The sequence below is a fragment of the Ascidia mentula genome, chromosome 3 (genome assembly GCF_947561715.1).
Source record: "Ascidia mentula chromosome 3, kaAscMent1.1, whole genome shotgun sequence".
NCBI classification, from domain to species: domain Eukaryota; kingdom Metazoa; phylum Chordata; class Ascidiacea; order Phlebobranchia; family Ascidiidae; genus Ascidia; species Ascidia mentula.
Genome location: NC_138568.1, coordinates 18,727,192 through 18,749,369, shown reverse-complemented (window position 1 = coordinate 18,749,369; position 22,178 = coordinate 18,727,192). Strand labels below are relative to the sequence as shown.

At 38.2% G+C, this 22,178-nt stretch overlaps 4 protein-coding genes and 1 pseudogene across 4 annotated transcripts; 2 read left to right on the top strand and 3 right to left on the bottom strand.

Moving 5' to 3' along the window:
• Nucleotides 1-565: 565 nt before the first annotated feature.
• On the top strand, nt 566-1,546 carry LOC145894211 (uncharacterized). Its single transcript, XM_082982712.1, has 2 exons — nt 566-790; nt 939-1,546. The coding sequence occupies exons 1-2, from the start codon at nt 603-605 to the stop codon at nt 1,216-1,218; spliced, it is 468 nt and encodes a 155-aa protein (XP_082838838.1). The 5' UTR covers nt 566-602; the 3' UTR covers nt 1,219-1,546.
• Nucleotides 1,547-2,816: 1,270 nt separating this feature from the next.
• Nucleotides 2,817-5,194, bottom strand: LOC145895866 (uncharacterized). Its single transcript, XM_082984647.1, has 4 exons — nt 4,935-5,194; nt 3,865-4,009; nt 3,399-3,502; nt 2,817-3,065 (listed from the first exon to the last, which is right to left on the bottom strand). The coding sequence occupies exons 1-4, from the start codon at nt 5,184-5,186 to the stop codon at nt 2,817-2,819; spliced, it is 750 nt and encodes a 249-aa protein (XP_082840773.1). The 5' UTR covers nt 5,187-5,194.
• An 828-nt stretch (nt 5,195-6,022) lies between these two features.
• LOC145894206 (uncharacterized) lies at nt 6,023-8,150 on the bottom strand. Its single transcript, XM_082982707.1, has 5 exons — nt 8,063-8,150; nt 7,549-7,831; nt 7,141-7,285; nt 6,821-6,924; nt 6,023-6,703 (listed from the first exon to the last, which is right to left on the bottom strand). Exons 2-5 carry the CDS (start codon nt 7,798-7,800, stop codon nt 6,446-6,448), a joined length of 759 nt encoding a protein of 252 aa, XP_082838833.1. The 5' UTR covers nt 7,801-7,831; nt 8,063-8,150; the 3' UTR covers nt 6,023-6,445.
• Nucleotides 8,151-12,572: 4,422 nt separating this feature from the next.
• Nucleotides 12,573-14,207, bottom strand: LOC145894209 (uncharacterized; annotated as a pseudogene).
• A 3,951-nt stretch (nt 14,208-18,158) lies between these two features.
• LOC145894205 (uncharacterized) lies at nt 18,159-21,473 on the top strand. The gene is made up of 4 exons (XM_082982705.1): nt 18,159-18,488; nt 19,430-19,574; nt 20,325-20,446; nt 21,000-21,473. The coding sequence occupies exons 1-4, from the start codon at nt 18,237-18,239 to the stop codon at nt 21,282-21,284; spliced, it is 804 nt and encodes a 267-aa protein (XP_082838831.1). The 5' UTR covers nt 18,159-18,236; the 3' UTR covers nt 21,285-21,473.
• Nucleotides 21,474-22,178: the final 705 nt, after the last annotated feature.

Here is a 22,178-nt window from a genome sequence, read left to right as displayed (position 1 = left end):
CGCTGGACGAGGAGACCATCGGGTGCCACAAATATCTCCACGCAAAGCCAAGGATATACTGCTTTCAGGCATTTTGTTCCATTTCGTTCGCTACCTTGTGGTGTTAGTTAACCCCATGTGTAATGGCAGCACAGAAAACATATTAGCGCAGCACAAGCCGCAAAATGTCAATTTAGTGTTTGTTTTTCTAAACCTGCATAAAAGTGTAATGCTGGTGGATGTTAAGCTTTTCCACCTTAAACTGGCCACGGTTCCCTTTTTAATGTTTATTTTGTGTACTTTCAAAAACATACTCTTGTGCAAACAAGCCGCAAAATATAAATGGATTAAGGAAATGTCAACACAACCCAACGCAACTTCCGAAAAGCGAAAGTGCATTAGAGTAACGTATGGTTGCTCGACAAAGTCAGGAAATGCCTGCATTTTTTTATTAAAACCGTGAAAGACATAGGCGGGGTATTGGCAGCATAGGTCATGCGCCGTCCCATAGTCAAGAAAAAAGGCAGCAATTTGCATGTCTTTAAATAGCGCCCGGCATCAATAAATTTGTACCATTTCTCACAGTCTAAACGGGATATACCGATACCGATTCATCGATCATCATGGCTTCAGCCTTCACTTTCGACCCTGCGATCTTAGCTCTGTTCAATGACATAAAAAGTAATGATACTTATAGAGGCTTTACAATGCAAATCAGCGGAACGACTGTAGTAGTTGACAAAAAACTGGAGAACAGCAGCGCAGATGCATTCAAGGACTTGGTGGCGGAATTCACGGACACCAAATGCAGGTTTGAAAATTGAGTTGTGATGTAGGGATTTTTACTTTAAATAAGTTTGTACCAATTTCTATCATGTTTCATTTGTAAATCTGATACGACTGTTTGGACGGCAATTGAGCAGCCATTTTCTGCAGCAGTAACCTTTTTTCCGTCGCAGACTTGCCGTGTTTGTGTGCTGGGGCAAGGTTTCTGCTGGCAGTACCCACGATCTTGTGTTCGTTACATGGTATGGACCTAACGCTAATCCGAGAGAAAAGTTTCAACTTGGCCAAGCAACAACTAGCGTCAAAAATGCTTTGCATGGCGTGCTCTATCAAATCCAGGGTATCAATAACACACAAACACCTTGGGTTCTTAATGAGATGAATTTAAGTTACATTGAATTTTATGGAAAAGCGGTAAAGAAAGATGGAAGTGGAAATTATCAATTCGCCTAAATGTAGCCTTGTTAGACTTTTATTTGAAGGCGCTTGTATGCCTATATATACCCTTTTGTGAATTGGTTATTTTGACATTTTTGACTACATTTTTCAAACTACGGTACAATCAACCTCTTCTAGTATCTACACAAAGAATTTTGCCAAATTTAACGTTTTCCTATTTCATTGCCGACGTTTCAAATTCCATCACAATTTACCGCTTGATTCAGTTTTGTGTGTTATATAATTCAATTGTGTTAAAACCTTTGTCGCTTTGCTTGTGTTATTCGAACCGATTTCTTTCTGCTTGTCAGTGGCTCACTTATTACACGGAAATGTTATCTGGTATGAACTCTGTTAGTTATTGGTAAGAGCGGAAGACTTCCTTCGTTATCCGGACTTCTGGGTTAAAATATATGACAACTTCCCGCTTCTGTGTAAACATCCCTTTAGCGGTCGTCCTGTCTCTCGTGAAGCATCAACAACAATAACAAAAAAACTTTCACCAATTTACATGGGTTAAATTCGATGACCTTCTGAACGTCAATAAACAAATAAATAGTTTGTAAATCCGCACAGTCGTTTCACAGGCGGTTTAACGAATAGGACAAAGTTGACAATGTTAAGTTTGAGTGAGCGCAAATGTTCCAACCTCCCGGAAAGGTCAAAGTTCGCAAACTTTGTAACTTCTTTTCGAGTCTTTTTCGTCTAAAAATTAACCAAAAGCACAAAATTTTGTGTTCTTGGCTCAAAAAGTTTGAACGATGACCTTTTTTAAAATATACTTTTCAAACATGACTGCACATTATCAAACAACCATGCTGGTGTCGTGTCATTTGATATCATTAAAATAAACAACATGTTCCACTTCAATCCTGAGTGAGCCGCCTGATCCAACAATGTCATGTGAGGTGCCGCGATTTACGAAGAGTTCCACCTTCAAGGTTGGACAAATAATCGTCCAGAGTGACCATTTAATGCTTATATTATTAATTACTGGACTCAAAACAGACGTGCTCGTCGCATTTAATTGTGCTAAAATGCATTTATAGTGCTTCATAAAATTGACGAAATTGTGGAATTTCGGTTTTATTATTTTCTTAGCCCTGCTTGTCGGGTTTTCGTTAACTATCCACCTCCGTTTTCATGCAAGTTTTACACGATCTCGTACGAATAGAGGCAACAGGTTATGTCCAGATAACAGATAACTTCCCGCAATGGAGTAAACAATATTTTACGGACGTCCTTTTTTTATGAAAAATGGGGACAGCATAAGGCGGATGTGCAGCTAGCTTGTTTTGGAATACAAATTATTAAAGTTATAACCTATATAAAGCAAACAAAAAATATCGACCATGTTGTCTGCTTGGGGCGCATAGCATATCACGAGGACGCCTAAATTGTTTTTCTTAAGTATTTTCTATGGGCTTAAATGATTATTTGGCTTACTTATTGTTCTTTTACTGTTCTAAATGAAGGCGTTTCTACCCTATTGGTTTGAGGCAGGTGTTACCTGTCTAGAGTACAATTATAAATGTAACAATTATATATTGATTAGTAACAGTACAGCAACAAAATCCTTTGCAAAGGTTTTCTGGGTGCAATCGAAAAACTATTTATAACACATATAAAACACTGCAGTATAGAACGACCACAAACATCATAAACAAACAAGCGAGAGAAATCATCAGTTCGTTTTGTATCCGTTGCATCACAGGATTCTCTTTTCTCAGATCGTGAAGCACAGTGGCTCCTTTGTTCTTGTGGGGAAATGGAATATCGGGAACTGCAACGCCCAGGAAATCACACAGAGGTTTCCAACCCTCCTTCACTTCGTAAACTAACAACTGGTTTTTCGGGACAATCTGCAACAATAATCGAATATTTGGAAATGTACAAACAAAGCACATTCTGTACTCTAAAATATGCACGAGATCGCCTCGCTTTCGAAGTTTTTCGATTCACAATTTCGATAAACATGCCTGTGAGATAAACAAACCATGGACTGTGAGTTAACAACTCTCACCAAAATCGATTCAATGTAGACTACGACCTGTGGCTTATTGAATGCCAACTAAATATAAGCAAAATAATACAGTCCGTCGTCAAGTGACCTCAAGCGTGAAATCATAATTGTTTCGTGGGGAAAGAAATCTTATGTTGTGTAATCTTAAAATTTGGCAAATCAATGTACTTACCCACTTTACCCGTCGTTCGTGTCGACGTTTAAGGCGTTTCAATGCTTCCTCGTGGAGCAATTTCAAATGCAAACGAGGCCACGACACGTTGACCAAATGGCGAACTGTAAAACAAAACGTAATTGTGATTCTTGTACGATTTATTGATTGCTCCACTTTCCATGACAAGTTTGTATGTATACTCTAGGGGCGCGGGGTTTTTTAAAGTGGAATTTTTTTTACAAATGTTGATTCTCCCGTTAGAAGAGATTTTATTATGCTAATTTTGAGCGCAATAAACGAACAATTCCTAATAGTTTAACTTTCAAACAGTAGCGTGGCCAGGGAAGGGGCCATATGGGCACTCCCAAATCTGTAAATAAAAAATTCGTAAGTTCGGGGTTTCCCAAATGTTCAATCTGAGGCCCTTTTTTTTATTGCAAAACATCAGTTTTGAAACGAACACAACCAATTAATAAATACGTACGAATGGTTGAGACGTAAAGGTACATTCTAATGCCAGTGATGGTGAAGGTTTGAGCAAGCCGAAGTGGAATATCGTTGTTGATTATATCGACTTGTTTCACGTAGCTCCGATACCAAGAATCGTCATCACGGGTTGTTAGTATGACCTGAAAACACAAACACACAACAATGTAGGTGAAGTAAGACTCAAAATCTCAACAACGTCTGGAACGTATTCTCTAGGTCAAAAACAATCGTTCTCTACTGGTTTAAACATCAACATAAACACTATTTCTTTGAAATGTACTGCTCTTCTGGCATAAAATATACGTGCTGTATGTATTCGGCGTTTCGTCTGTCTTGCGACGAGACTTCATTAGGTATTGATACCGCAATTGCAAAGTACTACACCAAAGCAAGCAGGGACACAGAAAGAAAAAAGGGACACGTTGACACCGCTGGTCAGATCACGTTGCAGAGGCACAACAAATACCAAACCCTGTAGGAGACGCAACAGTTACAACAAATTGTTATAAACTGCCGGAAAGAAAACACATTGTTCTTTGTCGTTGACGCACTATTTCTTTAACTGAATTATCAACCATGTTACAGCGCAGTGCTCTGCAACCATTCCTTACTCAAGTCACACTTTACTAACTTACAAAATTTCTTCCATGCGCTACGTCATCTTCTGGCCTATGACCATAGTATTTGCTGGTGCACACGAATTCTGATTAGGTTTTCCACTTCGATGAACCGTTGTACGGTTGCACAAACTCCATCCAAAGCACTGAAATAACGTAACCTCAGCAGGACCCTTGAGAGGTCATAAACTGTGCCGATACGAGGGCCATTTTGAGGGATCACATCAATTTCTAGGTGAGACCAAGCTTTTAGGCGGTGAAAATCTTTCAGTTTAAAACAAAATATGATATCCATGAGCCTATTGATATTCGTGGCACACATTTGGTAATAAAGGTTTTCGGGCTTTGTCGGTGAAAATCAGCGCGCTTGACACTTTTCACAATGGCGTACTACATTTGGCACGCCGCGTGCTCTGTGGTGTACAACCCCTATTATAGATGAACAAACCTTTGCATCGGGGAAAGCGTCAAATATTTCCTCCCAGTAAAAGTCGCATGGATCGTCTGCTACAGCGTCAACATTCTCATACATTCGTCGCATATCTTCCATTTTAAATCCATTCTGAATTTGTCTTTTCCAATCATCGCCAAGGTAATAAAAGTTTTCCAACCAGTCGTACACGTTGTAACCTAACAAGGTTAAGGCTGCTGTCATTGTTTTAGTTCCAGTTTTGCCCATTCCAGCCACAATTACTTTCATGATGAAAGATGGATTGTTTACTTAGCCTAAATTGTAACAAGTCGAAACATAAAACTCCGCTGCGTGAAACAAATAAGTGAAAGTGACTGCGAAATCTTAACGGCGGCTGGACTTGATGCAGTGCTTCAGGCAACAAAGTGTTTGTCCACTGCGACCTAATTCGAAAAACAGCACCATGACTAAGCAAATACAGCTTTGAAAAAAAGTTTACCCGTTAACTCAATACATCATTTTAAACTGCAATTTCATCGTTTTAAAGACGTACGTTTTCAAATTTTCATGCTGTAATACCGCTTGATCACAATCAGCGCCAACAATCTTCAAATTATGTACCTGATAATACATACAACCTAAACGAATCAGTAGCTTTATAAGCAATGTTAGTAAAGAACCCCAAGGATTGTAAAGTATTCATCAAGTAACAAACGTTTTAACTGTGATGCATGAGTTATACAAATATCTTCTCCTGTCCGCTTTTGAGGTTTAATAAAGCAATAAATATTCCATCTGTATTCCAATTCAGTCGCTCTGTTTAGCAGCAGTCTTGCCTTGCGGTGATGGCCTTTTCGGTGAAGAAAGTTTCGCACGCTTGACTGACCAATCTTAAACATTCACGCCGTCCACTTCCTTACAGTGTTCTCGTGTTACGTTTTGTGAAAAAAAAGGCAAAAAAACTTTGCAAGTCGATATATAACCGTTTATTGTTCATGTACGCGTTTAAATTCTTTTCGAATTAAAAAAAAAGATGTGTTTTTAATAAAGAGCCCGCTTTCAACACAGATTTCAGAATAGAAGGCGGCAACTGTTTGTTAGAGTCTCAGGTGTCGCATGTTAAACACATTCCAATTACAACACATTTCCTGGGCTTTGATGTTTGCCCAAGGTTACTACAAACAAACCTTGCTGAACTCTGTGCTAGCACTCTTTAAAGCTTCAGGCCTCTGTCCATAGTCTCCACGATTTCCACTGTTTCTCAGAGTTTGCTTTCCTTACTGCTGTGTGCGCATTTCATTTTAACTCACGGTCGAAACAAACGCTCAATAATAAAGCTTTTGAAGCAGTGGTGAAAGTAAGTACGTATACTGTAGTAGATGAAGGTATGCACGCATGTTTCTTTACCTGATTCAACACAAAACTCAAAGACGCAAACAGAACGAAGGATGCAACTGAGTTCTACAAAAGAACTTAAATCCATCGCATCTAATCATGTCTTCTTACTGTTGAGTAGTACGTAGAACACAATTTAAGGCAACGCATTATTATAAGAATAAGAATAAATTTAGAACAGAGCTGTATAGAACGACCACAAACATCATAAACAAACAAGCGAGAGAAATCATCAGTTCGTTTTGTATCCGTTGCATCACAGGATTCTCTTTTCTCATTTCCTGAAGCACAGTGGCTCCTTTGTTCTTGTGAGGAAATGGAATATCGGGAACTGGAACGCCCAGGAAATCACACAGAGGTTTCCAACCTTCCTTCACTTCATAAACCAACAACTGGTTTTTGGGGACAACCTTCAAAATATTGATAAATAACAACATATGTGCAATCAACTGTCCAAAGGAATTATGCGAAGTACCGGATAAATTAATGACATTTGTTTTTGTATCATAAATTCATGTGTTTTTTACCTGTTTAACTTGTCGCTCGTGTCGATGTTTGCGGCGTTTCAATGATTCCTGGTTGTGTAATTTGATACGCATACGGGGCCACGAGACGTTGCCAAAGGAACGAACTAAAAATGGGTTAAATTTTTAAAAATGTTTTAAATATCGCATCACCTTTTTTTGCGGATTTTTACATACACTTGTGTCGCCATGGCGATGCACTCTATTTCAAAGCAGCGCAAAGATTTTTCTTTAAAGATGTCCAAAATTTATGCACCGGATATTATTAAAACGACCTAATTCATTTCAAGGTTTTACAACTTCAAATGGATGGAAATACTCACTGATTATAGCCATGTAAAATTGCATTTTAATGCCGGTGATGGTGAAAGTTTTAACAAGCCGAAACGGAATATCGTTGTTGATTTGATCGATTTGTTTCACGAAGCTCCGATACCAAGAATCGTCATCACGGGTTGTTAGAATAACCTTTGGACAAAAATACAAAATATCACATACTTTCTACAGAAACAAGGTTTTTTATTTAATTATTTTTTATTTAAAGCGTATTCAATGAGAATTATTTGTTATTATACTCAGTTTTTTTTATGTTCGAGGTGTTTTATTTCTTGTTTAAACGAAATAACCCAGTTGGCATTTAAATGTGGTTGTCCGAGCACGTTAGTTGTCGTTTGTAAACTTTATCCAATGGTGGCAACTATTGAACTACGTCTTTACAATGTACAATAAACCTTTGCATCAGGAAAAGCGTCAAATATTTCCTCCCAGTAATAACAGCACGGATTGTCGGCTACAGCGTCAACATTCTCATACATTCGTCGCATATCTTCCATCTTGAATCCATTCTGAATTTGTCTTTTCCAATCATCGCCAAGGTAATAAAAGTTTTCCAACCAGTCGTACACGTTGTAACCTAACAGGGTTAAGGCAGTGGTCATCGTTTTGGTTCCAGTTTTTGGAAATCCGGCCACAATTACTTTCATGATGAAAGAAAGATTGTATACTTAGCTTAACCTGTAACAAGCCGAAAAAAAATCTTTGCTGCGTGAAAAAAAAATGATTAAAAGTGACTGCGCAATCGTAACGCAAGCTGGAATTTATTCAGTGCTTCAGGCAACACAGTGTTTGTCTGCTGTGACGTAATTCGAAAAAGCAGCACCATGACTAAGCAACTTTGAAAAAAAAGTTTAACTGTTAACTCAATAGAACATTGTTAATTGCTAATTCCTCGTTTTAAAGACGTACGTTTTCATACTTTTTGAACAGTAATACCGCTTGATCACAATTAGCGCCAACAATCTTCAAATTATGTACCTGAGAATTCGTACAACCTAAACGAATCAGTAGCTTTATAAGCAATGTTATAGTAAAGAACCCCAAGAATTGTAAAGTATCAATTAGTAACGTTGTAAAGTAATAATTATCAATAAGTAACCCTACCTTATTCATAAGTTATACAAGTACATTCTCTTTCCTGGTTTTGAGGTTTAAAAATAATAAGTGAATATTCCCTCTGGTTCATTTCAATGGCTCTGTTCAGCAGCAGTCTTGCCTTGCGGTGATGGCCTTTTCCGTGAAGAAAATTTCGCACGCTTGACTGACCAATCTTATACTTTCACGTAGTCCACTTCCTTTCAATGTTCTCGTGTTACGTTTTCTGATTTACATTCAGAGGCAAAAAACTTTGCAAGTCGATATATACCCTTTATTGTTCATGTACGCGTTTAAGTTATTTTTGCATAAAATAAAATTGATTTGAAATATGTTTTCGATGAAAGGAAGCTTTTAGGAATCTTGGGTGTCGCACGTTACCAACATTTCAATTACAAGGCATTTTCTTGGCGTTAATGTATGTGTTTGCCCAAGGAAAACATACAAACAATTACTCGCCATCTTTGTGCTTACACTGGTTCAGGCCTCAGGTCTGTGTCCACATATAGTCCCTACAGTTTAGTCTGCAGCCAGCTCTACTAACTGCTGTGTCCGCATTCCATTTTAACTCTCGGACGAAACAAACGACTGGGCTTAATTATAAAACTTTTGAAGCAGTGTTGAAAGTAAGCATGTGCTTAGAGCAGGGGTGCACAACCTTTTTACTATTGCCGGCCGCAACACACACATCACTGTGTGCTAACGGCCGCCACTAAATATACTGTTTTTTCAACGATATACTCCTGATAATTACGACAAGTTGACGTGAGCATTATTTGAAAGGAATGGAAATGAATCCTTACCTGAAAAATGTGCACTATTTATTATTTACATTTGCCAAATTACGTATATTACAATGTAATGAAATGTCGAATTATGCAATGGCTGCCTTGTTCTTGCACGCTAGGTTCACGTCTCCATCATAAAATAATCCACTTCCCATTGTTGTGCACCGCTGGCTTAGAGGATCAAGTATCTTGTGTTTCTTAACCTAATATAACACACAGCTCTAAGACGCAAACAGGAACGAAGGATGCAACGAGGATGTAAACTGCCTATCTTCATGAACTACTTTCTGCTAGGAGAGTAAAACACAATAAAATTTTCTTTGACGGTTTAGCTGTGAGTGTCCATGGCAGTATTTATCACAAAGGGTTAAGAAACCCTATGGTCCGTCTCCGGAAAGTTATACTGCCAGTTTGATCGATAATCGCGAAGAAGGCATTGTCGCAGTATATAATCACAGAACCGCATGAAACAGAATTAGCACAAGCTTGCAAGACCAATGAAATCGAAGTATTCCCGCCATTTTTTATGAGCACGTGATGTTGTGGCTCGTGTAAATTAAAATGACCTTCGTTTCCATTTGGAATGTAGTTCCAAGACTCCGTGCTAAGAAAACTATTTGAGGGGATTTGGGACAATCTATAACAATAATAACGCACTGGAAATAAGTTTACCATAATCGAAGAATTTATGAATACACTTCATCGCAACACCGTATAAATACAATGAGCAGTCGATTACCGGATAGAAATGTTCCGTGCGAATCGTGAAATCACCACCAGTTGACAAAAACTCACAACAAACAGGTTTCCAAACTTTTTAACGGCCTAGGCCAATGGTTCCCAAAGTTAGCGATATCACCCCCTTGGGGGCGAAAAAGAGACGATTGGGGGCGAAAATCTTGGCGGGGGCGACAGGGGCGATGGCGCAAGTTAGAGTCATCGCGAAACTTGTTTTGTTGCTCTGCTAATGTAAAGGCTATATGAATAAATAACCTGGTTTAATTGTGACGCAATAAGAACGAATGTGCTCTAATAATAACTTACTGGAATCCTCTGTGTCATTGCAAAAAATAGTTAATTAGATTGAGTTCAGTTTATTTGAAAGCTGGTTCAGTTCAGGCACAGACACTTATTATGAACTGGAACCTGTACATATGGCAAGTCATATAGTTAGCAAGTTGGAAAATCTATCTTTTCTAATAAGGCAATGAAACCGTGTTGACTCCAAGACCAACTCAACAGAATGCATCCGAATAAAATTTACAGTGACTTTCAAAAACAGACTGATAAGCGACAGGAATATGACCTAATTGCTTCCCACAATATATCTAAGCTAATTGCAAAAACGGCATAGCCACACACTATTGGTGAAGGCCTAGTGCCACCAGTTCTTTCGTCTTTTTGTATACAGGGATGACGATATAGATTGCTGTAAGGGACACACAGTGTGTACAAGTTTGAGAACCACTGGTGTAGGCTACGCACATGCGAACTTCATTTTAAAGATACGACCTTTTTGTTAAAGTAAATATACAGGTACAAATACAGGCTCGAGATTTAGGCAGTCTCTGAAAGCAGCGACTATGTTGAGGGTAACAAGGGCATGATTTATAACACAGGGTTTCTAATTGTTTCACCAACCAACCAATAAATCACGCGCCTTCCATTTCGGCACAATATTCCCATATTGGCTTTTAAAATATCGTCATGTCAATAATTTTGTCTCTCAAAACACATTATATCCGCCAGAATTTCACAACCACAAGTGGTCCGCCGTTAACTCTATCGGTGGGCAAGAAGTTGTTCATTGTAAGATCCCATCTATAGGATATCAAATGTCATAGTACTATAATGGCCAGCAAATGCGTGCCGCGAACTAAAAAAGTCGGGATTCATTAAACTTGAAACTTTGATCAATTTCAATCAACAATATCTGAAAAGTTGTCATATCCACTTCAAATCTAACATTGTAAATAAGACTGTCAGCAGCAAATGTACTGATGTGTGACGCAATTGTCATCTTTGTTTAGTAACAATACACCTGCGCAGTGACTTTGCGCAAACAGACCGCATGGGTTTGTCAGAATTATGAGGTGTAAATTTTACCAGCGGCGTATGTTTCATATCTGCTTTAATCGTGACAATGTTCAAACATGGCAATGAAATCAGTATGGAGGTAATTATGTTGACTGAAGTTAACTGCATGAAATATACTACTAGCAGAAAATACCCATTTTTGTTGAACAAATTTTTGGTCGTTTGTTTTGTAGTGTATAAGTGAACACAAGTGTATTTTTTAATATGTATTTTTATAATGTATGACGTGTTACTTGCCGTTGTTATGTTTGTACAAATTTTATACCCTGGTGCGTTTACGCACGCATTCACGTAACTCTGAACGGCCATTTAAAACTATCACTACCATCGCTCTAAAACAATTAACTCGCTTGCGACACCGATAACAACGTGTCAGTTTTTCCGCCTTGTCTGGGCGCAAAAATAGTGCGCTGGGACATCATGATTTAGCCTGGGGGCATTTTAAGAAGAAGTTTATTATACGAAAACAAAGCGATGTAATGCATTGTCAAACATTCATTCAGATCAAACCACTCTAACAATTCAACTTGAGCCATTCTGATTATTTCGATACCGAACGTTTTAAATTCATAACTCAACTCTTGGATTTGCTGTTTTGATGACTGTCAAGTTTTGCCATCCTAATAAAAGATTGTTTATTCTGAGATGGTGTCCTATCTTTTAGGAGTTTTCTGAATATAGAACACGTATCTACAGTATTAGATAAGTGGCCAAACATTGTAATTAGTATGCCACCCCTATACCTGTTCAACATCCAGGTCTGCACTGCAGCTTGACACTCTGCAAATAATGACGTCACTCTGTGCTGCCGCTGTCACGCTACACGTCTCCGGCTTGTTACTCGATGTTGCTGCTGCTGTTTCCCTTCTGCCTTTCAGTCCTTATATGGGCCAGGGATTCCCAAAATTTTTGTGGTTGCGTACCACTTGGAGGTAAAACAATTTCGTCGTGTACCACCTTATTGAGTGTTACAAAGTAACCTAGGGGATGAACTATCGAAAATTTTGAAATCAGTTACGATTTTTTTAATTCGAACTATACCCGCAAATTACGGAAAGGTGCTCACGTACCACCTGGAATGCGGTCGCGTACTACTAGTGGTACACGTACCACTGGTTGGGAAACACTGACTTACGCTATAAGAGAATATTTGCCCTGTCACCAAGCTCCCACCAATCGGTTATAAATTACCTAGCGCCCGCGTACGATTGCGCCAGCGCCCACTTTGGGAACCACTGATTAAGCGAACCGGTGGTTGGCAACCGTATATGTAGGCCAATGTTTCACTTTGAGCACTGTATTCCCGCAGTTACTGTGAAATGCTGCTAGTGAGAGAACCGGTTGCTAAAATACTTAAATTCAACCACTGCACAGCACTATTATTCACATACGGTTGTACATGTATAGGTAGGGATTTTGGGCATGACTGTGAAAGTAATTCACAACACATGTACAAGAACAATGTAAAGAACGACCCCAAATATCATAAACAAACAAGCGAGTGAAACGACGAGTTCCTTTTCTATCAGTTGCATCACATGATTCTCTTTTCGTAATTCATTGAGAAGTGTACCACCTTTGTTCTTGTGAGGAAATGGCATATTGGGAACTGGAACGCCCAGGAAATCACACAGAGGTTTCCAACCTTCCTTCACTTCGTAAACTAACAACTGTTTTTTCGGGACAATCTGGAACAATACCGAAATGTACAGGTTCTCTACAATCAACTCCATACATTTCGATACTCGGGTCTTACCCCTAACACTTGTCTCTCGTGTCGACGTTTATGACGTTTCAATGATTCCTCGTTGCGTAATGTAAAATAGTATCGAGGCCACGACACGTTGCAGAGATGACGAACTGGAGAAAGCGCAATGTTAAGTAAGTAGGCATTGTTTTATCTGCAGGGCAGATTTCTATTTGAATAAGAAACTGGAGGTTTTTGGGAAGTAAGCGGACTCTATTATTCTAATTAATATATCAGCTGACATCAAACCGAGGCCTGATGCTTCATAAAAATAAAAGGCAGATTAGTATGTGCAACGATGGGCGTAGAAGGTGGCGCTTGTAGGTTAGGCGAGTTCCTTAGTAAACCTCACTTTAGAGTTTATTGTCTGTTTTAAGGCAAATATGTTCCGGTCAATAGACCCGGTTTCCTTGTATTTGGTATTATAATATTTTCAGTCGTTCCGATAAAAAAATGTTTATATCTATAAGCCTCCGATAACATCCGAATTAGAATAACATCTGAATTAGAACAACCAAACGCTCGACTGCAACGCGGGCAGCCCAGAGGAGAGGAAACACTTTACGCTATATCATGGACTAGCATTTAACAGTTCACCTGAAAACAGGATTTGCTTAACACACAAATGCATGGAACATATTGTACAACTCAACAGTTGCCTTTGTGATGGGATGCAGAGCAATAAGTTTGCTTGGCAATTGTAAATTCGTTGCACATGCGATCAATGCGAAGTTTCCATGACGACAAACTTGTGTAATTAATTTCCCTCATTTCAGGGCATCGAACAAGTCCAAATAGATACAAAAACTTACTGGTTTTGGACCCATAAAGGTGCATTTTAAATCCGGTGATGGTGAAAGTTTTTACAAGCCAAGATCGAATATCCTTGTTAAGTTGATCGATTTGATTAAAATAGCTTTGATACCAAGAATCATCATCGCGTGTTGTAAGAATAACCTAAAGACACAATCCAGACAATGGGAACTATTAGCCTGCATACTTTGTATGTGGTTAGCAGTGGTAACACAACATTTAAAGTTGTTTTATCCGATATTCCTTGCTTAGATTTACGAACCTTTGCATCAGGAAAAGCGTCAAATATTTCCTCCCAGTAATAATTGCACGGATCGTCGGCTACAGCGTCAACATTCTCATACATTCGTCGCATATCTTCCATTTTAAATCCATTCTGAATTTGTCTTTACCAATCATCGCCAAGGTAATAAAAGTTTTCCATCCAGTCGTACACGTTGTAACCTAACAAGGTTAAGGCGGCTGTCATTGTTTTGGTTCCAGTTTTTGGGAGTCCAGCCACAATCACTTTCATGATTTTATATAATTTGTGGAATAGGTTTACCTACTACATAAATACAAATCCTGCAGAAAACAGCTAGATCTAAATCTGTTTTTCCCAAGCTACTTTCAAAGCAACCAAAGTTTTCAAAAATCCTGTTTTACAAACTCTCGCGACCAGAGCATCAAAGTCACGTGGTGAATTTGTCGCAGCAACCAAACAAATCACCATAAAAAACAATAATTAATGATTTAAACTTCTTTGCAACAAGCGACCGCAAAAAGCTTTCAAATTTCGACCAAATTTTGAGGTTTTAGACATGGGTTGGAAAACACTGATCTAAACCAAATGGACGAAATAAAATGCCCGAAAACCGGACTAGTAGTATTACATACACTAGGGGTGCCCAAAGTTTTTACAGTATGAGCCCATTCCAGCATTTCATTTGCGCATTCCACAATTATTTTGGTACGCGTAAAAAACGAAAATGCCATCACATATACCTTTGCAACTGCTAAAACTGTACCAAATATTTTTCAGTCTACTGATACGTGCGGACCTTGTTATGTTGTTCAAACTGATTTGACATTATTCTCTGCAACGTTCAGATACTCAAATACTATGTTTTCATAGCCATGTGAACGAATAGGCGCAAATCCGCCCAGGTTTCCATGTCCGCTTCGTGAGCGGGCAGGCGTATGAATATTGTGGTAAATACAAAAAGCTGTCTTGTTGTGTATTGGACCTAAACAACTCCAAATAAAGAGTCCCGTGGAACATTAAATACAATTTAAACGAAGCTCAAAACATCTGCACAAATTACAGATTCCATCTTAACTGTTCTTAATGATTTAAAGCAAGAAATCTCATAATGCGAATTCGGCAGCTTCAAGGAATACTAGCAGTAAACAAAAACGTATGTTCTATATCTATTTTTTTACTTAGAAATTCTGTCATAGCTCTTAAGTCCATGTACATATAATGTTCCTGTGAACCGTGATAAAGCTTATCATCTTCAAGTTTCTGCAAAAACATATTTTCAAAATGTATAAATGCTAACGAGTGAAACAAATTGTGGTTCTTGCGAAATAGGATTTTAATAACCCTTCCTTCAAATACAACTTGGTTTAAACTTTCGTGCCAGTAGCTGCATGGCAATTGATATCGACAACTTCCGAATAAGATTTACATCAAAAAGAATTAGTCAAACATGACAAAACTGTGCCCTTTCTAAATTAAAATCAGTTGCGTGCTACATTACATGTCTACCAAAATCGGTTTAAATACAGAAATTGAAATCACATGAACTGAACGAAAGGTTGGCTGCTTTTGGCTCAGACATATTAGTCAGGTAAACATGGTACGGTGTTACGGACATTCTCACCGTTAATGTTTAACCGCTAGTCAGTGCGTATAGTCTGGTCAATGTTCGGCTTATGTGGTGACGAGGTGAATATACTGCAGGGGATATAATTGCAGAGCACAAATTTACGCTGTAGGAACTTTAAAAATGAAGATCATAGTTGCGGGTCTTCCAAAAACTGGCACACTTGTATGCGATATCAAATATTTTTATTGATGAAAATATTTTTATTGATGAAAATGGAGTTCGCAATTACCCAGTCCATTTGGCATGATGTAATGACCGTCGAAGTCACAAACGATCTTCTTCTGGATGAACTTGACGGCGATCACGCAGAGGCAACTACATTTACAATAAACGTATCGGAAACGTTAATTAAATACAACATTCATTTGTCAAAATCTATAGTGAAGAGATTGTTCTTGAATGGCCCAGGTTAACAAATGAAAAAAAAAAAATTTTTTAATTGAAACATTCAAATCTGTGTGCAAACAGGAGGTTGAAATGATTGATGAAGTCATGACTAATATAGAAAAATTGTGTGTGCGTGTTTTATCTCACAAAGAAACTTGTGGAAAAAATGCTAGGTAAAACTTGTAAACAGTCCAAAGGACTGCAGAGTGACCTGAAAGCATCAATAACAGTTGTCTGCTGAAGCGTCTGAGAGCAGATGCACAAAAGATTTACTTAAAAAAGAATTAGTCAAACATGTCAAAACTGTGCCCTTCCTAATTTTATCAGCTGCCTGCTGCATTGCATGTATACTACAATCAGTTTTATTGCATTTTTGCAAATGGCTAATAACATTTTTGTCTCCCAGCAGAGTCATTATTTTTCGTAAAATGTTAATACGCAGACCACCAGCAAAAACGCCATTCGTAGACCTGATTCTCATCACCCCTATAGACCTGGACACTTGCAACATAAATAAAGCCAAACGGTTGCTGCTTAGTAGGCTATACTAAACGCAAAAATGGCCATGGAAATGCAGCAAAAAACAAAGCATGTCGACAATTTTGTGCGCATTGTCACAAAATTTTGTTGAGTGCTTACCGGTTTCGAAAGTTTGGAATCGTTATTCACAGTGTTTGGATATTATAATGTAATACAGTTTAGTGTCTAATCAACGCATATAATTTTTCTGTAACCAAACTAGGAGACCTAACTTACGTAAAGCCCAATCGACGCCTTTATGTCGCAGACTGCACAAAATCATAATCACAAAAAATATTCAACTTATTTCACACAAGATGGTGCATTTTTGTACCGAGCGGTTAAGAGTTTTAGGCCTATGTCATGCCTTGGCTGCTAGGGTCAAGTTCGGGCTTATAGTTGAATAAATCTTTTCCTGGTCTTGTTTGGGTTTCACAGAACTTTTTGAGTTCGAGCTTGTAATGTTGGGCACTCCGAAGAAAACTAAAAAACGAAACCATAAAATGCGTTTGGCCGCATTGTGTGGATGATAGGTTCGTGCCACAAAAGAGTGCGGACTGTCTGTAAAAGGGTTGAAAAGCACTGCTCCAAGACAATGCTTGGGAAGAAAGAAATTAAGTCTCAGAAATAAGTACGCCTTCTGCTAACCCTGGTCCCATAAATTAAAGCATGTTTTTTACACATGTTTCTTGCTTGTTTGAATGACCAACCGTCAAAACAATCCCCTTCTATTTCGGCACAATATTCTCTTGTTACGTTTAAAAATAAAAGTACAGTGCTTATAAATCCGTGGGGCCATTCACACTGGTGTGGATATGAAAATATATTGTGCAGATGGGCGCAGATGACAATTGACCTGTGATAATAGTCTTTCTTTTTTGTGTCTCGCTTATCTATACTCCATGTAGCGTTCCTTCATTCAACCTGAAGGCCACAAAAACCTTAAGAACAGTTTAAAACCGTTTTCATAATATCCTGTCATCAGTTTTAAGCTACTTCAACAATATTGATGACATTGCCATGACATTCGTCTGGTGAAATTTCCTTTGTAAAACGGGTTTAGCTAATATCTTTGGTAATGTTCTTTTGCAAACCAAAATATTCTAACCTTTCTGTTGTTATTTCCCCGTCTGTTAGTATTCGTCATGTAAATAGTGGGTTTTTTCAAAATCAAATTCTAAACCGTTTATTTCGTTTTCCTACTTTGAGCGATCAAAACTTTCGTGCCGTAAAAAGTGTGGACCGTCATCGAAAAGGTTAAAACGCGCCAACCTATAGTAAATTGCAGAGGAAACACCGGCCATGTCAAAAACTTCGTTCTTTTAATGTGCAATATATCGTTTCGGACCTGCATTGTTAAATGACAACATTTCTTTTCCATGGCGAAGGCTGTTAGTTGTCTGCGGGGATAACAAACAACCTTTTTACACTTGACCAGCCAACCGCAAAATTGAACTTTTTCAGCAACACAAATGTGCTGATCGGCATGTAGTGATGTTAGATTGAAAATTATTATGAAACATTTTAGTCAAACTACAAAAATTGAAAATCAAATCACTGGAAATGAACGAAAGATCGGCTGATTTGGTCTCAAGAAATATTTGTCGATAAACATGTCACGGTTTTACAGTCAACATTCCTACCGCCAATGTTTAACTACTAGTCAGTTTGGGGTCTGGCAAAGCTCGGCCACTGTGGTAAAGAAGTAAATATATTGCAGAGGATATAATTGCAGAGCACAAATTTTCGCTGCAGGAGCTTTAAAAATGAAGATCATAGTTGCGGGTCTTCCAAAAACTGGCACAAAATCAATGACTTCAGCCCTTAACCTGCTTGGGTATGAGGTTTACGACTGGATGGAAAATTTCTGGTATTTTGGTGATGACTGGAAGAGGCAACTTGATGAAGGATTTAAAGTGAAAGATATCAGACGAATGTATGAGAATGTTGATGCTGTTGTTGACAATCCGTGTTGTTTTTATTGGGAGGAAATTTTTGACGCCTTCCCGGATGCAAAGGTATGTTAAAATTGTGTTATTTGTTTGCATTTTCAAAGGTACAACATAATAATGTACACAAAGGAGGTCCAAGATTAGCTTCACCTCTAAATATGTTTGATGTAGTTGCAGTGCAAAAAGAAAACCATATAGCTTAGCTTGCCTCCCATTAACATTAAACAGAAATAGTGGGACAGAGGCTATCCACATTAGTTGAGGTTGTTGCTGTTGTATGTACAGCGATTCCAGTCTGTGGCCGACTCAACGATTTGCGGGTAGCTGAAATGTGATTCGGGTTGTCGAGCACGTGTTTGCGCACTTACGACTTGAATAAATATGGCAACGTTTTCAGCACTATAGTATACATGGGCCTGTGGCGGATGCCACCCTTGAATTCACTGAAGCGTGATACATTTTGATTTTAGTATTGCTTTTTTCTGCACAATTGAGCGTTTTCTGGCAACGACGCGCATTCAGAAAAATATACGTTACGAAGCACCCGCTTCAGGCCCGTCTCTCCGTCTCTTTATTCTTATATTGCGTTCAGTTCTTTAAAGTTTTAAAGCATTATATCCTGTTATATTTTCAAATTTGTTATTTCTCGAAATCGTAACGCCCTCTATAAAGCTAGGTCAAAAACTAAAGGCATTTTCGGAAGCCTTTGGTTATATTTCGCTTTGCCGATAATGTTTGGAAAGGAATTTCTCACTTTAACAGAATATGTTGTTTGGTATATGTGCAAAAAGAGCATATCCGCGAACAGGGTGTACACACTATTGACTGTGGCACTGCGCTAGCTTCTATACTAAGCAAGCACACATATTGTGGTAAGTCAACGTCTAAACGTACGGTACTGAGTACCGAACAAACCACTGTGGAGCGCACTTATAGCCAAACAACTGCTTGGTATCGATAGTGCACTATCATGAACGCCAATCAGACGACCTCTTTTATCTTGGCAGGTTATTCTAACACATCGGGACCAGGAAGTCTGGTGTCGCAGTCTTCGAAAACAAGTGGCGAATGTGAACAACGACCTCGGTTTGCGGCTGCTAATGTATATCACTTACAGTGGCAGAAAGTTAGGCTCCTTTCTTCGAAAAATAGGTAAAGTAAATTTCAAACTTTCGGGGTAACTTAAAAATACGTGGAACCACTTAAGATTCATGAGTTTTGTGATGATGTCACTGAACAGAGTCCCAAACCCAGCCGAAATACTTTATTTGGAAAAAGTTGGTCCGCGCAGCAAACACATACCTAAAAATATAAAATAATGTATTTTACCTTCTTAAAAACCCCAATGAAGTTGTTGTTTACTGTTTTTTGTCAACGTTTTATTGTCAGTTAAGCTGTATACCAACATAGGGTTTAAATATTCGAATTCTGCAGATTTCAAATCACTGCGGCCAAAATTCGACCAAATCCGTAATGAATTCGGAAACACTTCATGCCGTCATAACTTTTCATATTGGCCGTAAAAATCGCACGTTCCGTTTACATTTGTGCCATAGCGCGACATGTTATTCTAATCAGTTGCCGCGCATAATCTTCAATTTCGTGCATAAACTCTAATGACAATGAACGGTTCCAAGCACCGTTGTTTAAATTTCAGTAAAATATTGAATGTAGAATTTGCGGTCAATATTCGAGTTTGTTGTTTACATTAGGATTCAGTCGACCAGATTCAAACTGCCGTATTCCAAAATAAGCTGAGGGTTTGATATCATTCGCGTAATTTGCTTCACATTAAAAATCTTAAAGGAAATTTTTCATACAAATGTTGTTACTGCGTCATAGCATTCACATAATCACGTTACTTTTTATGTTGCCTCTCTTATCCAATCATTTATATTACAGGAATCGGTCGCCACGATGTTTCTGGTAGCCATGATGGTATAGGTTTGTTTAGTTCACTGAAGTTACAACACGACGAAGCTATCATTAAGATGTACAGAAGGCACAACCGGGAAGTACAACATGTAAGAATTAATATTGGTACAGAATTGTTTGTACATGAATCAAATTCAAGCACATTATTGCTTAAAAACAAGCAAGGCCCTTGTCACAACAAACATGACATTTTGTGTGCAAACACTTTTGTTCTTCAAACAATATTATGAAGGAATTTAGAAAAGACAATCAATCATCTTTGTAATATGTTGGATACACATTTATGTGGATTTATGATCAGGTTACACATGTATTATTGCACAATAGTAAACTTTGTATCATTTAGAAACGTAGTGATCGATTGGTAGATGTGGTAGACTAACAAAATCAGGATCAAACCACCATTAACTGACAAGTGCTCGAAATTGTTTTAATAGACATGAGCTAGTTTCTGACTAGCGCTTAGCTAAAGAATTTTCTCTGCGAAGAAAAGTACAAAGAAATTAACACGCATTCAAAACAAAGGCAAATTCCTCAGGGTGAATACGTTGTTTAAAAGAAATATTCAGACTATCAACTCGAAACTATGGAAAACAAGAAGTGCGTTTTTTGTTGTCAAATAATTAATTTCAATATGTTTAGGTCGTCCCGAAGAATCAGCTTCTTGTTTACCAAGTGAAAGACGGTTGGGGGCCGTTGTGCAACTTTCTGGACATTCCAATACCCGATATTCCGTTTCCGCACAAAAACCAGAGAGGGGAGATGTTGGAGTTGATGCGAAAAGAGAATCCAGTGATGCAACGACTTGAAAAAGAATTCAAAATCTCTCTCTCGTGTCTACTTGCTGTGTTTGGGTTTGGAATTTACAAAGCTGCGCGTTATGTCCCTTGGAGTTATTTGACAAAATGGTTTTCCTATAGAAATTAACGGTTATTACCCAACGAAATAGATATAAGCAACACAGTCAATAATGAACAAGTAAGATGCAGTCATGGTCAAATTTTTTTGTTGATTATGCAATGTGCACAATTCTTTGAGGCAATCCTCTCTTGTCAGGCGATAGCATGTAACACTTCTGGAATGGCGATAGCATGTAACACTTCTGCAAAAAATGTGTAATTCTTTTGCGTTAATTATCAAAATACGAGGATTAAAATGTATACAAAAGTGTATATCTGACTTTCCATTGCTCATGCTGTATAAAGGTTATACACGCAAGAATTTGCGGCAGCCGAACTTTACACGATGAGTCGGGTTGTCGAGCACGTGTTTGCACACTTCCGACTTAAATAAATAAAACACGTCATGTGTTTTCAGCACTAAGGGCCAGTCTCTTTATTCTTATATTATGTTTAGTTCTTTAAAATTTCAAAGCAAAGTGTATTGTTACATATACAAATTCGTTATATCTAGAAATCGTAAAGCTAGGTGAAAGTGAAAAGTCATTTTCGGAAGCTTTTGGTTATATTTCGGTTTGCCGATAATGTTTGGAAATGAATTTCTCATTTTAGCAGAATGTAATGTTTTATCTATGTGCAAACACGAGCCATGGCAGCCCGCTTTGCTGCAATACCTTAGCTGTAGTGAGAGGTCACAAAAATTTTGATTATTTTCGACGGCTTATTGAGTGATGCTTGAAAGAATTTTAAATTATGGTTCGTGTATGCGTCTTTTTATGTTGCGATCCTGCTAAAGACAACCAGTGTACAAACTGCATTTGGATGGTGATCGGCATGTGGTGATGGGAGATTGTAAATTATTATGATACGTTTTGGTCAAACTACAGGAATTGAAAATGAAATTACAGACACTGAACGAAAA

Coding starts and splice junctions, on each gene's coding strand:
- LOC145894206 (XM_082982707.1), bottom strand. CDS start 7,800: ATGAAAGTAATTGTGGCCGGATTTCCAAAAACTGGAACCAAAACGATG. Junction 7,286..7,548: donor ACGCTTTTCCTGATGCAAAG/GTTTATTGTACA, acceptor TTTTGTCCAAAG/GTTATTCTAACAACCCGTGA. Junction 6,704..6,820: donor ACGAGCGACAAGTTAAACAG/GTAAAAAACACA, acceptor AATATTTTGAAG/GTTGTCCCCAAAAACCAGTT.
- LOC145894211 (XM_082982712.1), top strand. CDS start 603: ATGGCTTCAGCCTTCACTTTCGACCCTGCGATCTTAGCTCTGTTCAAT. Junction 791..938: donor TTCACGGACACCAAATGCAG/GTTTGAAAATTG, acceptor TTTCCGTCGCAG/ACTTGCCGTGTTTGTGTGCT.
- LOC145895866 (XM_082984647.1), bottom strand. CDS start 5,186: ATGAAAGTAATTGTGGCTGGAATGGGCAAAACTGGAACTAAAACAATG. Junction 4,010..4,934: donor ACGCTTTCCCCGATGCAAAG/GTTTGTTCATCT, acceptor TTGTGTTTTCAG/GTCATACTAACAACCCGTGA. Junction 3,503..3,864: donor CCTTTACGTCTCAACCATTC/GTACGTATTTAT, acceptor TTTGTTTTACAG/TTCGCCATTTGGTCAACGTG.
- LOC145894205 (XM_082982705.1), top strand. CDS start 18,237: ATGAAGATCATAGTTGCGGGTCTTCCAAAAACTGGCACAAAATCAATG. Junction 18,489..19,429: donor ACGCCTTCCCGGATGCAAAG/GTATGTTAAAAT, acceptor TTATCTTGGCAG/GTTATTCTAACACATCGGGA. Junction 20,447..20,999: donor ACAACCGGGAAGTACAACAT/GTAAGAATTAAT, acceptor CAATATGTTTAG/GTCGTCCCGAAGAATCAGCT.